At 29.8% G+C, this 13,672-nt stretch overlaps 3 protein-coding genes across 4 annotated transcripts; 2 read left to right on the forward strand and 1 right to left on the reverse strand.

Annotated features, from left to right (window-relative positions):
* The first annotated feature begins 1,310 nt into the window (after nt 1–1,310).
* On the forward strand, nt 1,311–3,026 carry LOC106298442 (HVA22-like protein c). Of its 2 annotated transcripts, XM_013734568.1 has the most exons (5): nt 1,316–1,477; nt 1,727–1,753; nt 2,145–2,267; nt 2,376–2,634; nt 2,727–3,026. In XM_013734568.1, the coding sequence occupies exons 1-5, from the start codon at nt 1,410–1,412 to the stop codon at nt 2,808–2,810; spliced, it is 561 nt and encodes a 186-aa protein (XP_013590022.1). In that variant the 5' UTR covers nt 1,316–1,409; the 3' UTR covers nt 2,811–3,026. The 2 variants fall into 2 exon arrangements, with proteins under 2 accessions (XP_013590023.1, XP_013590022.1); XM_013734569.1 differs by lacking the exon at nt 1,727–1,753 and having other exon boundaries at nt 1,311–1,477; nt 2,727–2,973.
* Nucleotides 3,027–8,834: 5,808 nt separating this feature from the next.
* LOC106299310 (40S ribosomal protein S23-like) lies at nt 8,835–10,097 on the reverse strand. The gene is made up of 4 exons (XM_013735420.1): nt 10,000–10,097; nt 9,467–9,622; nt 9,248–9,374; nt 8,835–9,158 (listed from the first exon to the last, which is right to left on the reverse strand). Exons 1-4 carry the CDS (start codon nt 10,002–10,004, stop codon nt 9,018–9,020), a joined length of 429 nt encoding a protein of 142 aa, XP_013590874.1. The 5' UTR covers nt 10,005–10,097; the 3' UTR covers nt 8,835–9,017.
* Nucleotides 10,098–10,278: 181 nt separating this feature from the next.
* Nucleotides 10,279–13,018, forward strand: LOC106296266 (delta-aminolevulinic acid dehydratase 1, chloroplastic). Its single transcript, XM_013732365.1, has 13 exons — nt 10,279–10,361; nt 10,564–10,864; nt 11,002–11,113; nt 11,203–11,276; nt 11,359–11,427; nt 11,513–11,596; nt 11,679–11,748; nt 11,822–11,877; nt 11,950–12,071; nt 12,160–12,231; nt 12,314–12,395; nt 12,476–12,553; nt 12,636–13,018. The coding sequence occupies exons 2-13, from the start codon at nt 10,571–10,573 to the stop codon at nt 12,801–12,803; spliced, it is 1,281 nt and encodes a 426-aa protein (XP_013587819.1). The 5' UTR covers nt 10,279–10,361; nt 10,564–10,570; the 3' UTR covers nt 12,804–13,018.
* The last annotated feature ends 654 nt before the right edge of the window (nt 13,019–13,672 follow it).

The following is a 13,672-nucleotide window of genomic DNA, read 5'->3' on the forward strand; positions in this document are numbered from 1 at the left end:
AAACAAAAAAAATAAAAATCACCTTATATATTGGGTAAATAATCCGGTTAGCTTTAAAATTACATTGGTAAACTTTAAGGTTTGGTCCGGTTTAGACGACTTATTCTGGCTGATAATGTACAACAGACGACTTAATATTTAGTCGTCTGTTTTCAGACGACAAAATATTAAGTCGTCCTAGACCCTAAAATGAACTCCTAAACTAAAATGACTAGATTAACTAACTAACCACGTTATAAAATCAAATTATACTTAAATAGTGTTTACTATACACAGAAATGAACACGCATAAGTAATTTTAAAAATTTTCAAAAACGGTTTTAATGCTTTCCAAAATCTAACCCTAAGAACACATACAATACTACAACATATGTTGATGAAACATAAACTAAAGAATATCATGACTCACTACTTTCACTCATCTATGCTGAAAACAATTGAAATTTGTTATATCTTAATTTATACCTCCTAAGACATATGTTAATTACATAATTCCCATTTTTCACTTATCAAAATATTTTTTACAAAATATTTAAATTATGTTTAAGACTAACTGTCTAGACGACTTTCAGTTAAGTCGTCTGGACGACTTATTTTCAAGTCGTCTAAACAGACGACTTGCGAGGAGTAGAAACGTAAAAAAAATTCCGTTTTTTTGTTTGGTCACAAGGGGATAGTTGTAATTTCAATAGCCTTTTAGGTTACTTTTGCCTTTGACCCAAGTTGGAATATTGTTTTGGGTTTGACTCCAAGTTTTGAGTCACACTTGGCAATTCTCCCTTTCTTTTATCATTTCCATGCGTTGTTGAAATATATATGGTGTTCTGTATTTGCTCAGGCCCAAATTGCATGATACTTCCTCCATCCCCCATTGATTGATATGGGCTAGATAGAAACATGGGGTTCATAAAGCCCAAGTATTAAATGAAGCTAAGAAAGCGGTAAAGTATAGTTTGGACGGACATTTTGACGCATAATCTCAACTCATATTCCCTCATTTAACTTTCTTAAAGGTATTTGATAAATCACTTCAAACTTATACACCAGATAAATCAAATATAATTAATTTTTATGTCTTAACTCTGGAGTTAAAAATATACTAAAGTTACTGAGTAGAAACTGGAGTCACTCTCAAGTAATATTCTTATAAATGTGTTTAGAAATAAACAATTGTCGGGGAAGGGTGAGTTTTCGGTGCCTCATTGCTCGAGGCCGTGCAAACATGATTTGTTTTTGTTTCCCTCATTTTGCTTAGAAGTAAAAATAAGAAAAACAAAAAAAAGGAGTGGTCATAAAAGTCCAAGGTAAAAGCTGGACTCCATTCAACTTCTACACTGTGAGAAAGGAGAGAAGAAAAATAAATAGGCGAAAGCTTTGGACATTAAGGAAGACACTGGAGAGTAGTAATAATGCCTTCTCATTCTGGAGATGACAATGTTCTTCAAGTTCTCATCAAGAACTTCGATGTTCTTGCTCTGTATGTCTCTTTCCATCTCTCTCTTCTTTACAGATCCTTATCTTGTTTTCTTTTTAATTTGTTAATTAGATCGTGTACCTTGTTTCCTTTTTTTCGTATTTCTACTGAGTTCAACTACATTGTCTATGTTCTTGATTCCAGTTTTGAAAGAGAAACCATCTTCAGATTTCTAACTGATTTATAGAGTTTAATTTTGTGTTTTAATTTTATTTGAAAGTTGAAACTTGCTACTTTTTTTTGCTTCTACAGTCCATTGGTTGCTCTCGTCTACCCTCTGTAAGTGAAATCTCTCTCCGTATAATTTGTGTGTGTTAATTAATTGGGGGTAATTAAAAGATTAAATTGATAGCAGAACTCACTTTAAAGCTAATTTTATGTGTTAGTTGGGGTAAATAAAAGATTAAATTGATAGCAAAACTTACTTTCAGGCCTAATCTTTCATTCACATTGATATGAACATTGGAAAATTTAAGGGAAAAAGATGCAAAAACTAAACCTTTGAAAACTAAAATATGTCAATAAAGATTAAAGAAGATTAGTCTTTTCTCAGATGCACGTATTTCCACACAAACCCACTTATAATCCAAGACACGAGGCGTCATGCTTTTGGAGTATTCATGTAGTTATTATATTTAAATAACTAATTATGGTTACAAAAAATGAATAGATATGCATCAGTGAAAGCAATAGAGACAAAATCATTAGCAGAAGACGAGCAATGGCTCACCTATTGGGTTCTCTACGCAATCATCTCCCTCTTCGAACTCATTTTCTCCAAACTCCTCGAATGGTTAGTTCTGTAACGTTACTACTATTTTTATGCTAGTGCACACCATTTAGTTTAGGCTTACAAGCTTTGGTCATATAATAAATAATCAAATCTCTTTTTTCTAATAAGGTTCCCGATATGGCCGTTCTTGAAGCTGGTGGGGATATGCTGGCTAGTGCTACCACAGTTTAATGGAGCAGAACACGTCTACAGACATTTCATCAGGCCATTCTACATGAATCCTCAAAGAGCTTCCACCAATATTTGGTACGTTCCTCAGAAGAAGTTCAACTTCTTTCCCAAACGTGACGACGACGATATCCTCACTGCTGCCGAGAAATACATGGAAAAACACGGCACCGACGCATTTGAGCGAATGATCGTCAGGGTAAATTCAAAATCATTTACATATATATTAACATGTGTATGGGTTGGTTGTTTATGTTTAAATGTTTAATGGATGTTATTTTTTTTATGCAGAAGGATAGTTATGAAAGAGGGAGGAGAGGAGGAGGTGGAGGAAGCAATAACTACATGATCTTTGATGATGATTATAGGTACTAAGTTTACCAAGTTCATGTCGTTTTGATCGGTCACTGATCTGATCTTAAACCTGTTTGGCTACATTATTAAGTTTGTAAGCTGGCTGTCTGACTTTTGTTTATCTCTATGACTTTTATAATTGCCAGGATTACGAATAAGTATCATCCTTATGTAGTTATATGTATCACGTGTTTTGTATTAGTAATAAAACTAGGATAGGGTGAATTTATATGAAAATTATTTAAGAAATATCGTATGATAAAATAAAATTTATATTCTTGATCGAATAAATATTTTTGGCTTTTAAACAATTTTTTAAAAACTTTTTTGTTAATTACATGATTTGTTTACTGATGAACTGATCTCATTTTTAAAAATATTTTAGGTAAAAATTACTTATCGCATAAGAACCTAAAGTTTAGGCCGAAGAATCTCACCCCTACTATTTGGTTACAATAAAACTATGGCAGTTCAGTTTTATATCATGATTTAGCAATTTAAAAGTTAATTATGGTTATGAGAAGTTTACGTTCACTTGTCAATCCTATGTATCTTCAATATTTTTTTTCATTTTTGTGTCTTTTTTTTTCATTTTGGCTATTACTCGATATAAATATTGATTTTTGAGTTTATTATCATTTCGTTAATTAGTTTTGGCCTGAGATTTAGAAAATGTGTAAGATTTAAAATTATTAAAAAGATACATATTTAAGATAAGGTTCGCGCCTTGAGCAGAATAAATATTTTATATTTATTACTTATTTTATGTTTTCCTGCGTATTATGAAATAATAAAATAATAATTATATATTAATAACTAAAAAATCAGTTACTATTATGTAATAAATTGAAGTGCACATATAAATCAAACGACCGCTCTTGTTTGTTCGCAACCATTTTACGGTAAATAAATCAAAACAATCTATCTTATCTATCTTATCTATCGTATATGATATATAATTAAATTTAAATGATATTAACATAAATATATAGTTTACTTTTAATATGAATATTTATTAAATAAGGTTTCTACTCATATAATTTTATGATTATTTACATATTTGTGTGACAAAATTTTACACCATCGATTTTTTTTTTAATGTGGAATGTTTAGTGTTTTCAATAATTTATAATCATTTTATAAAAACAATGAAGATTTCAAAATAAAAATGATAACGTTTCAATATATGTTCAACGTAAATATCAAAATATAAGTATGTATTTTCATATGATTTATATTTTAATTTAAACGATATGAAATATATATATTTATATTAACATAAACACCTACTAAAATAAAATTATTTATTCATATGATTTTATAATCATTGTATCTTATTATAGAAAAAAATTTAAACCTTGATCACAAAAGTTTGTGTGAGACTTTTAGCAGTTTTAGTAATTTATACGTGTTTTGAAAAATTTAAAATATAACATATACAAAAAAATCTATATTTTTATGATATGATTAATGTAATTTTTTAATTTATTTTAATAATAAATAATTTTAAAAAATGATAGAAAGTATATAGATTGTTAGCAAATCTTTATTATTTAAAATCATTAATTGCCATATATATTTTAGTCACATTACGTAATCTTAGTCACATTACATAATTCCGTAGGTTTTATTAAAGGAAATAATATATAATAATTTCATTTTGATAAATCATTGGTCCATAATGGACATATTATATAATATAACATTCTCTAGCAATTTAATTTTGGATTAACAAAATTTTCAATTGAATTTCAAGCTGTCACGTAAACAAAATTAACATTCTAATTATGTGACAACTCATCATGTCACTTTTTTAATTAATACAATTCACATTTATAACTTTTTTAATGTTTCTCTATTAATATACAGGGGATTCCATTTCATTTTCAATGACATAAAATAAGGCCAAATAAACTAAACTCAAATGCTCATCAAAATCAAAGTATTAACACACCAAGTTATTGAATCTCAAAGTAGAACAGAACACAAAGTTCTCATTTTTGAAGAGAAACGCTGTAGATTTGAGATAATAATTTAGAAATTAAGATAACAAAAGTTTTTGTTGACATATGGATATTTTTTTAGAATTTTTAATCAATAAGTTGTATTTTTTTGTACACTTTTTATAAATTGAAATTTTTGGAAAATTATCATTTTATAGATAAATATTGTATATATGGGATTGTGATTTACAAATCAGGATAATAAGAATTTTTGTAGATAGATGAGTATTCTTTTAGAATTTTTAATCAATAAGTTGTATTTTAAATTTTTATTTTATTTTAAAAATGCTATTTTTGGAAAGTAATCCTTACAATATTTGGGATTTCGATTTACAAATTACGATAATAAGAATTTTTGTAGATATATGAGTATTCTTTAAAAAATTTAATCAATAAGTTGTGTATTTTTAAATAAACTTTTATAAAAATGCTATTTCTGGAAAGTTTTCATTTTGTACAAAAAAAATGTAGATTTGAGATTTTGATTTAGAAATTAGAACAACAAGAGTTTTTGTTGATAGATGGTTTTTCTCTTAGAATTTTTGATCAATAAGTTATATTTTTAAAATAGACTTTTTCAAAACTACTCTATTTGAGAAAATATCATTTTTGTAAATAAATATTGTAGATTTGGTATTGTGATTTACAAATTAGGAAAGTTATCATTTTTATTGAAAAATATTGTAAGTTTGGGATTGTGATTTAGAAATTAGGATAACAAGAATTTTTCTTGATAGATGAGTATTCTTTTATTTTTTTTTGAACAATATGTTGTATTTTTAAAATAAAATTCTCTCAAAAATTCTATTTTATGAAAGTTTTCATTTTTATTGAGAAATATTGTAGATTTGAGTTTGTGATTTAGAAATTAGAATAATTAGAATTTTTGTTAATAAACGAATATTCTTTTAGATTTTTGAACAATAGGCTGTAATTTTTAGATAAAATTCTAAAAAAATTTTAAAAAGTTCTATTTTAGGAAAGTTACCATTTTTATAGAAAAATATTGTAGATTTAGGGTTGTAATTTATAAATTAGGATAAGAAGAATTTTTGTTGATAAATGAGTATTCTTTTAGATTTTTTGTTCAATAGAATGTATTGTTAAAATAAAAAGCTCAAAAACTCTATTTTAAGAGAGTTTTCATGTTTATAGAAAAATATTGTAGATTTGAGGTTGTGATTTAGAAACCATGATAACAAAATGAGTATTTTTTTTTAGATTTTTGATTAATATGTTGTATTTTTAAATAAAGTTCTCAATAATTTATTTTAGAAAAGTTATCATTTTTGTAGAAAAATAGTGTAGATTTGAGAATGTGATTTAGAAATTGGGATAAGAAAAATTTTGTTGATAGATGAGTATTCTTTTTTTTATCAATAGGTTGTATTTTTAAAATAAAATTTTCAAAAATTCTATTTTAGGAAAGTTTTCATTTTTAAATAGAAATATTGTAAATTTGTGGTTGTCATTTAGAAATTAGGACAACAAGAATTTTTGTTGATAGATGAGTATTCTTTTAGATTTTTTGATCAATAGGTTGTATATCTTAGATAAAATTCACAAAAATTCTATTTTTGAAAAGTTTTCATTTTCATAGAGAAATATTGTAGATTTGAAGATTTTAATTTAGAAAGTAGGATAACAATAATTTTTGTTGATAGATAAGTATTCTTTTAGATTTTTTGATCAATAGGTTGAATATTTTAGATAAAATTCTCAAAAATTCTATTTTAGGAAAGTTTTCATTTTCATAGAGAAATATTGTAGATTTGAAGATTCTAATTTACAAAGTAGCATAACAATAATTTTTGTTGATAAATGAGTATTCTTTTAGATTTTTTAGTCAATATGTTGTATTTTTTAGATAAAATTCCAAAATATTCTATTTTAGGAATTTTTTTATTTTTATAGAGAAATATTGTACATTTTGGGTTGTGATTTAGAAATTAGGAAAACAATAATTTTTGTTGATAGATGAGTATTATTTTAGATTTTTTGATAAATAGTTATATTTTTTAAATATAATTCTCAAAAATTCAATTTTAGGAAAGTTTTCATTTATATATAGAAATATTGTAAATTTGGGGTTGTGATTTAGAAATTATGATAACAAGAATTTTTGTTGATAGATGAGTATTCTTTTAGATTTTTTTTATCAATAGGTTGTATTTTTAAAATAAAATTCTCATATAATCTATTTTAGGAAAGTTTTCATTTTTATAGAGAAATATTGTAAATTTGGGGTTGTGATTTAGAAATTAGGATAACAAGAATTTTTTTTGATAGATGAGTATTCTTTTAGATTTTTAAATAAAATTTTCAAAAATTCTATTTAAGGAAAGTTTTTATTATATATATAAATATTGTTAAATTTGGGATTGTGATTTAGAAATTAGGATAACATGTTTTTTTATTGATGAATTTTCCTTTAGATTTTTTGATTAATAGGTAGTATTTTTTAGATAAAATTCTTAAAAATTCTATTTTAGGAAATTTTTCATTTTTGTAGAGAAATATTATACATTTGAGGTTGTGATTCAGAAATTAGGATAACAAGAATTTTTGTTGAAAGATGAGTATTCTTTTAGATTTTTTATCAATAGGTAGTATTTTTAGATAAAATTCTCAAAATTCTATTTTATAAAAGCTTTCATTTGAAAACATGGATCTCATAGGACGGCTCAGAGTGATGCAGTCAGACGTGCATTCTCATATGGTGGTAGAATTGTCGGCTGTAGAATCGTCTATTTAATATTTCATCGTTGTAATAGCATAATTAATTAGACGTTAAAAAAAAAAGTTTTCATTTTTGTAGAGAATTATTGTACATTTGGACTTGTGATTTAGAAATTAGGATATCAATAATTTTTGTTGATAGATGAGTATTCTTTTAGATTTTTTGATCAATAAGTTGTATATTATAGATAAAATTCTCAAAAATTCTATTTTTGGAAATTTTTCATTTTTGTAGAGAAATATTGTAGATTTGGGATTATGATTTACAAATTAGGATAACATGATTTTTTGTAGATAAATGAGTATTATTTTAGAATATTTAATCAATAACTGTTTTAAATAATTTTTTTAAATGCTATATTGGAAAGTTTTCATTTTTGTGACAGATATTGTATATTTTTTTTTTTTTGAACTTAACAGATATTGTATATTTGGGAATGTGGCTTGCAAAATAGCATAATAAGAATTTTTGTTTATAGAAAGGTACTATTTTAGAATTTTTTATCAGTAGGTTATATTTTTAAAATCAACTTTATCAAAAGTGATATTTTTGGAAAGTTATCATTTTTATAGAGAAATATTGTAGATTTGGGATTGTGATTTACAAATTAGGATAACAAGTATTTTTGTAAATAGATGGATATTCTTTTAGAATTTTTAACCAATAAGTTGTATTTTTAAAATAATGTTTTTTCAAAAATGCTATTTTTTGAAAGTTATCATTTTTATAGAAAAATATTGTAGATTTTGGATTGTGATTTACAAATTAGGATAAAAAAAATATTTAGATAGATGAGTATTCTGTTAGAATTTTTAATCAATGATTTTATTTTTTAATAATTCTTTTAAAAGGCTATTTTGGCAAGTTTTCATTTTTGTAGAGAAATATTTTATATTTAAGATTGTGATTTACAAATTAGCATAACAAGAATTTCTTTTCTAAATGAGTATTCTTTTAGAATTTTTTATCAATAAATTGTTTATGTTAGAATGTTTAATGGATGTTTTTGTTTTTTAATGCAGAAGGGTAGTTATGAAAGAGGGAGGAGAGGAGGAGAAAGCAATAACTACATGATCTTTGATGATGATTATAGGTACTAAGTTTACCAAGTTCTGGTCGTTTTGATCGGTCACTGATCTGATCTTAAACTTGTTTGGCTATATTATTCAGTTTGTAAGCTGGCTGTGTGACTTTTGTTTATCTCTGTGACTTTTATAATTGCCAGGATTACGAATAAGTATCATCCTTATGTAGTGATATGTATCACTGTGTTTTGTAATAATAATAGAATACCATGGCATTGCCAATGACAAATTATAAGGTCGAATAAACTAAACGCAAATACTCATCAAAATAAAAGTTTTAACACACCAAGTTATTGAATCTCAAAGTCGAACAGAACACAAGAGTTCTTTTATTTAACTAAAAAATACTGAAAAGTGTTTATGCCATCAAAATAAAATTCAAAAGCTTTGAAGGTTTTGTTTAAGACCTTGGCTTCTCCTTCTTGCCCTTGTAAAGAGCAGAGAGTGAAACACCAGAAACATTGACGACCTTGTACCTTACTCCTGGGATATCTCCCACAGCATGACCCTTACGCCCAAATCCAGAGATCAACACCTCGTCCTGCGAACATCATAACACAAAAAATGATTTCAACCTTTGGACAAAAAAAGTCATAATTGTTACAGTCTTTTTTTATTATTAGACTTTACATTTGGCTCGATGAGGTTCAAACAACCATCGTTGGGGACAAAAGCAGCAACTTTCTTTCCATTCTTGACAAGCTGTACTCTAACACACTTACGGATAGCAGAGTTTGGCTGCTTAGCCTCCATTCCTCTGCATAATCAAACAGACAGGACTCGCTCATCCTCAACAACGTCCACTCCAAAAAAAATAAAACAGGTAAAGAAGCGTATTCTATGTCTTACATGAGCTCAAGGACGATTCCCTTGGCGTGAGAAGATCCGGCAAGAGGCTTATTCCATTCATTTCCTAGGTGAGCCTTCTTGTAGCTCTTGTCTGACCACCTCTGTTTTTTCCGATGCACTTTTTGAACACGTGCAGATCCCATACCCCTTGTCTTTCTGTAAAATATTATCACCATAGGATGCAACATAAGAAGACCAGACACTTCATTTGATAATCATAAAACAAAGCAGAAGCAAACTCATATGAACGAAGATCAGACGATTCAGACCTTCATCTCAGATTCATCATGATTCATACACACACTAATAACCAATTCAAGTTATAGAGATCATAAAATAGAAAGCTTTCATAAACGTACAACACAATCCAGTCATCTAACACACTAAATCTCCATATTAACTTAGCACACTTAGCATACATCTCTAGAAACAAACACGCACTGATGCATAATCTCCTATATAATTCTCAATGATAACCAAAAAATTACATTAACAAAAAGAATTCGATAAAACACTAAAAGAACAAACAATACCCCATGTTTGTCGATGGAGGAGAAAGATTAACAGCAACGATGCTTTTGCAACACGCAACAATATGTGATAAAACTTTGCAGCAGCTGAAAACCCTAATAGAGTTGGTAGTGCCGCTTCTCATTTATAATAATAACACACAGAAAAGAGACTTTGGCATCAAGCTATCTACCAGTGGACCGCTTCACAATCTCTGATACAGGCCCATTAGGCCCAGTTTAATTCTATAACAGGCCCAGCTCCAGTTTCAGTCCTCGAGCTGTATCTATCTCCTTTGTCAATATCGTTAACAAAGAAGATCATCCGAACTTATCTTTCTCATTTGCTTCTTCTTCTTCGCCTCACCAACTTCTTCGCATCCAAGGTTCGTCAACACTTATCTCCGTTTCATCTTTGCTTTTGAAATTGTCACTTTGAACGAAGAAAGCTTTAATCTTTTTGACTTCACACGATTGCTCTGTTTAGTCAAAGCTTCGATCTTTGCTTGCTTTTGATTATCTCTTAAAAAAAAAGACTCCAACTTTCTGCAAATTCAGCTGATGGGTTTCTCAATCTGTGTTTTGCAGATTCATCATGGCTACGACGTTATTCAACGCCTCTTGCAGCTTCCCATCGATCAAAGTAATCGATTGCAAGAGCTACGTCGGTCTCAGATCGAATGTGAGTCAAGTTCGAGTCGCTTCTCTTCCAGTTGCAACTTCTCAGCGACGCTCTCTTGTCGTAAGAGCCAGCAACGGACACGCGAAGAAGCTCGGAAGGAGCGACGCTGAGTGTGAAGCCGCCGTTGCTGCTGGAGATGTTCCTGAAGCTCCTCCGGTTCCACCTAAACCGGTCGCTCCGGCTGGTACGCCGGTTATTCAGCCTCTCGTGAGTATTCTTATCCCTTATTTTGATTGTTGTTAACTCTCTATGTCTTAGTGTCATGATCACATGTCCAGCTCCAAAGGTTGAAGCTTTGAGAGAGTTTTACTTTTGTCTCTTCTGATGTTTACTTATGGTTTCAGAATCTAAACAGACGGCCACGGCGTAACCGTGCTTCTCCTACTGTGAGAGCTGCTTTCCAGGAAACTGACATCTCCCCTGCTAATTTTGTATACCCACTTTTCATTCATGAAGGTTGCTTTCTTTCTTTCTTTCTTTTTTTTCATCTGACATTTTCTCTCTGGTCTCTATTTTCTTAAGAAGTTCTTATGTGAGACTGGCAGGTGAGGAGGACACGCCTATTGGAGCTATGCCTGGTTGCTACAGGCTTGGTTGGAGGCATGGCCTTTTACAAGAGGTTTGGCTCTGTGTTTTGATTTGTTTCCTTTGAGAGCAAATCATGTTAGGAACATGAGTTTTTCCATTTTATATGCAAACAGGTTGCAAAGGCTAGAGCTGTTGGTGTTAACAGTATAGTGCTGTTCCCTAAAGTTCCCGAGGCTTTGAAGGTTTCACACTTGTCTTCTATTTGCATACATATGTTGTTGAGCTGTACACTGAAACTCTTTTTGTCTTTGTTTTCATTTTTGGTAGAATCCGACAGGGGACGAGGCATACAGCGATAATGGTCTTGTGCCTAGAACAATCCGTCTTCTCAAAGACAAGTATCCTGATCTTGTAAGATGTGTAAATCTTAGTTTGTTAAATATAACTGGAGATGATAATCTTGGTAATGAATGTTCTTCTTTTCTTCTCTTAGATTATATACACTGATGTTGCTTTGGATCCCTACTCATCTGATGGTCACGATGGTATAGTCAGAGAGGATGGTAAGTATTCTTTACCTAACCTCCTTCTGTTAATGTTTTAAATGGAGCTGTGATACATAACTCATCTCTGTAGGCGTAATAATGAATGATGAAACTGTGCACCAGCTATGTAAGCAAGCTGTTTCTCAGGTAAATGTTGTAAAACTGTTTAATGTATTTTCCTTACTATGAGATATAATCTTTTTCTTTCTTTCTCTGCAGGCCCGAGCTGGAGCGGATGTTGTTAGTCCGAGTGACATGATGGATGGTCGAGTAGGCGCAATTCGTGCAGCTCTCGATGCTGAAGGCTTTCAAAATGTCTCCATCATGTCTTACACCGCAAAGTAATCATATAACTTCTGAGACCTCAACAGTTTCCTTTTAGGAGCATTTACTTGTTTGTTCTGTCTAACTCCGTGTATGAAACAACAGGTATGCAAGTTCTTTCTACGGCCCGTTCCGTGAAGCACTGGACTCAAATCCACGTTTTGGGGACAAGAAAACGTAAGTAGCAAACAATCTATTGTTAAGTTTGTATTTCTTTTTCTTGTTTCTTTGGCTAAGCCTTTGGTACCTTGAACAAAAGTTATCAGATGAACCCAGCAAATTATAGAGAGGCTTTGATTGAGGCACGTGAAGACGAGGCTGAAGGAGCCGACATTCTCCTGGTAAGAAAGCTCTTTAGATTACACCCTTGAGGTCAAAACATGTCTAGAGTTTGGTAACAATTAGGAGTGTTTGGTTACAGGTAAAGCCAGGTCTCCCTTATTTGGACATCATACGGCTCCTTAGGGACAAGTCTCCCTTGCCCATTGCTGCATACCAAGTACTCAGCTTCATCACCAGCACTATCAGTGTCTCGTAGGTTTTTGTTGATTTTGATCTCTTTTCCATGGATTTTCTTTCAGGTGTCTGGGGAGTACTCGATGATCAAAGCAGGGGGAGTTCTGAAGATGATCGATGAAGAGAAAGTGATGATGGAGTCACTAATGTGCTTACGCAGAGCTGGTGCTGACATCATCCTTACCTACTTTGCTCTTCAAGCTGCTACTTACTTATGCAACCAGAAGCGGTAGAAGAAGAGACAGAGAGAGTTTGATGGTTTTGCATTTTGGTATTTAACCATTTGAGCAATCATGATTTTTTGCCTTGTACTACTTTTCCCTTGCAAATCTCATGTTCTGATTCGACTTTGTTTGGTCATGTTTCTTTGTCTCGTGCATTATGTACTGTTATATAAGTCTTAGTCTTATTTTGTATCACCAATCTGTTCCTCATTGATTTCTATTTAGGAGGGCATTGTTCTGAGTTTTTGAAAGTTGGCTCTTATATTATTTTTTGCTTGCTGAATGCAACCTTGTAGTACTTGGCTTATTGTGCATTTTTGTTTAGCAATGTACATGGATCAGAAATGTGTTTTATTTAATTTTTATTGTCAGTGTGATCCCTACATGAGTTATTTATTTTAAATTAAATTTTTATTTATTTTTAAAGAGTCGAGCATAACCAAAGATGAGGGTGATAATCAGTTGGATTGTAACTGTAAAATTTTCTATAGAATTTAGTTTTTAAGATTTTTGATGTAGGTTGTATGTGTTATAAGCTTAAAATTTAAATGATAGAAAAACTATTTAAAGAATATTGTTTTAGAAATGAGGTTTTTGTAGATTTGATTTTTTTTTAGCTGTAATTTAAAAACAAATATAGAAACATGTTTGATAATTTAGAAAAATTGTAGATAAAATAAAGCTAATACAACTCTTACCGCTCCAACCAACCATAATTTTGTTTAAATGTAAGCAAATTAAAATTATGTGTGTTTAACTTTATTAGGTTTTATATAATAAAGATAAAATGTGGTTTTAAATTGTCTAGACTCGAATTTAATTATTGAGTTGTTTGGAAACATATCTAGTACTATAATTGTGTTTCCTTAATTATCTTA

Source organism: Brassica oleracea, chromosome C6 (genome assembly GCF_000695525.1).
Source record: "Brassica oleracea var. oleracea cultivar TO1000 chromosome C6, BOL, whole genome shotgun sequence".
NCBI lineage: Eukaryota > Viridiplantae > Streptophyta > Magnoliopsida > Brassicales > Brassicaceae > Brassica > Brassica oleracea.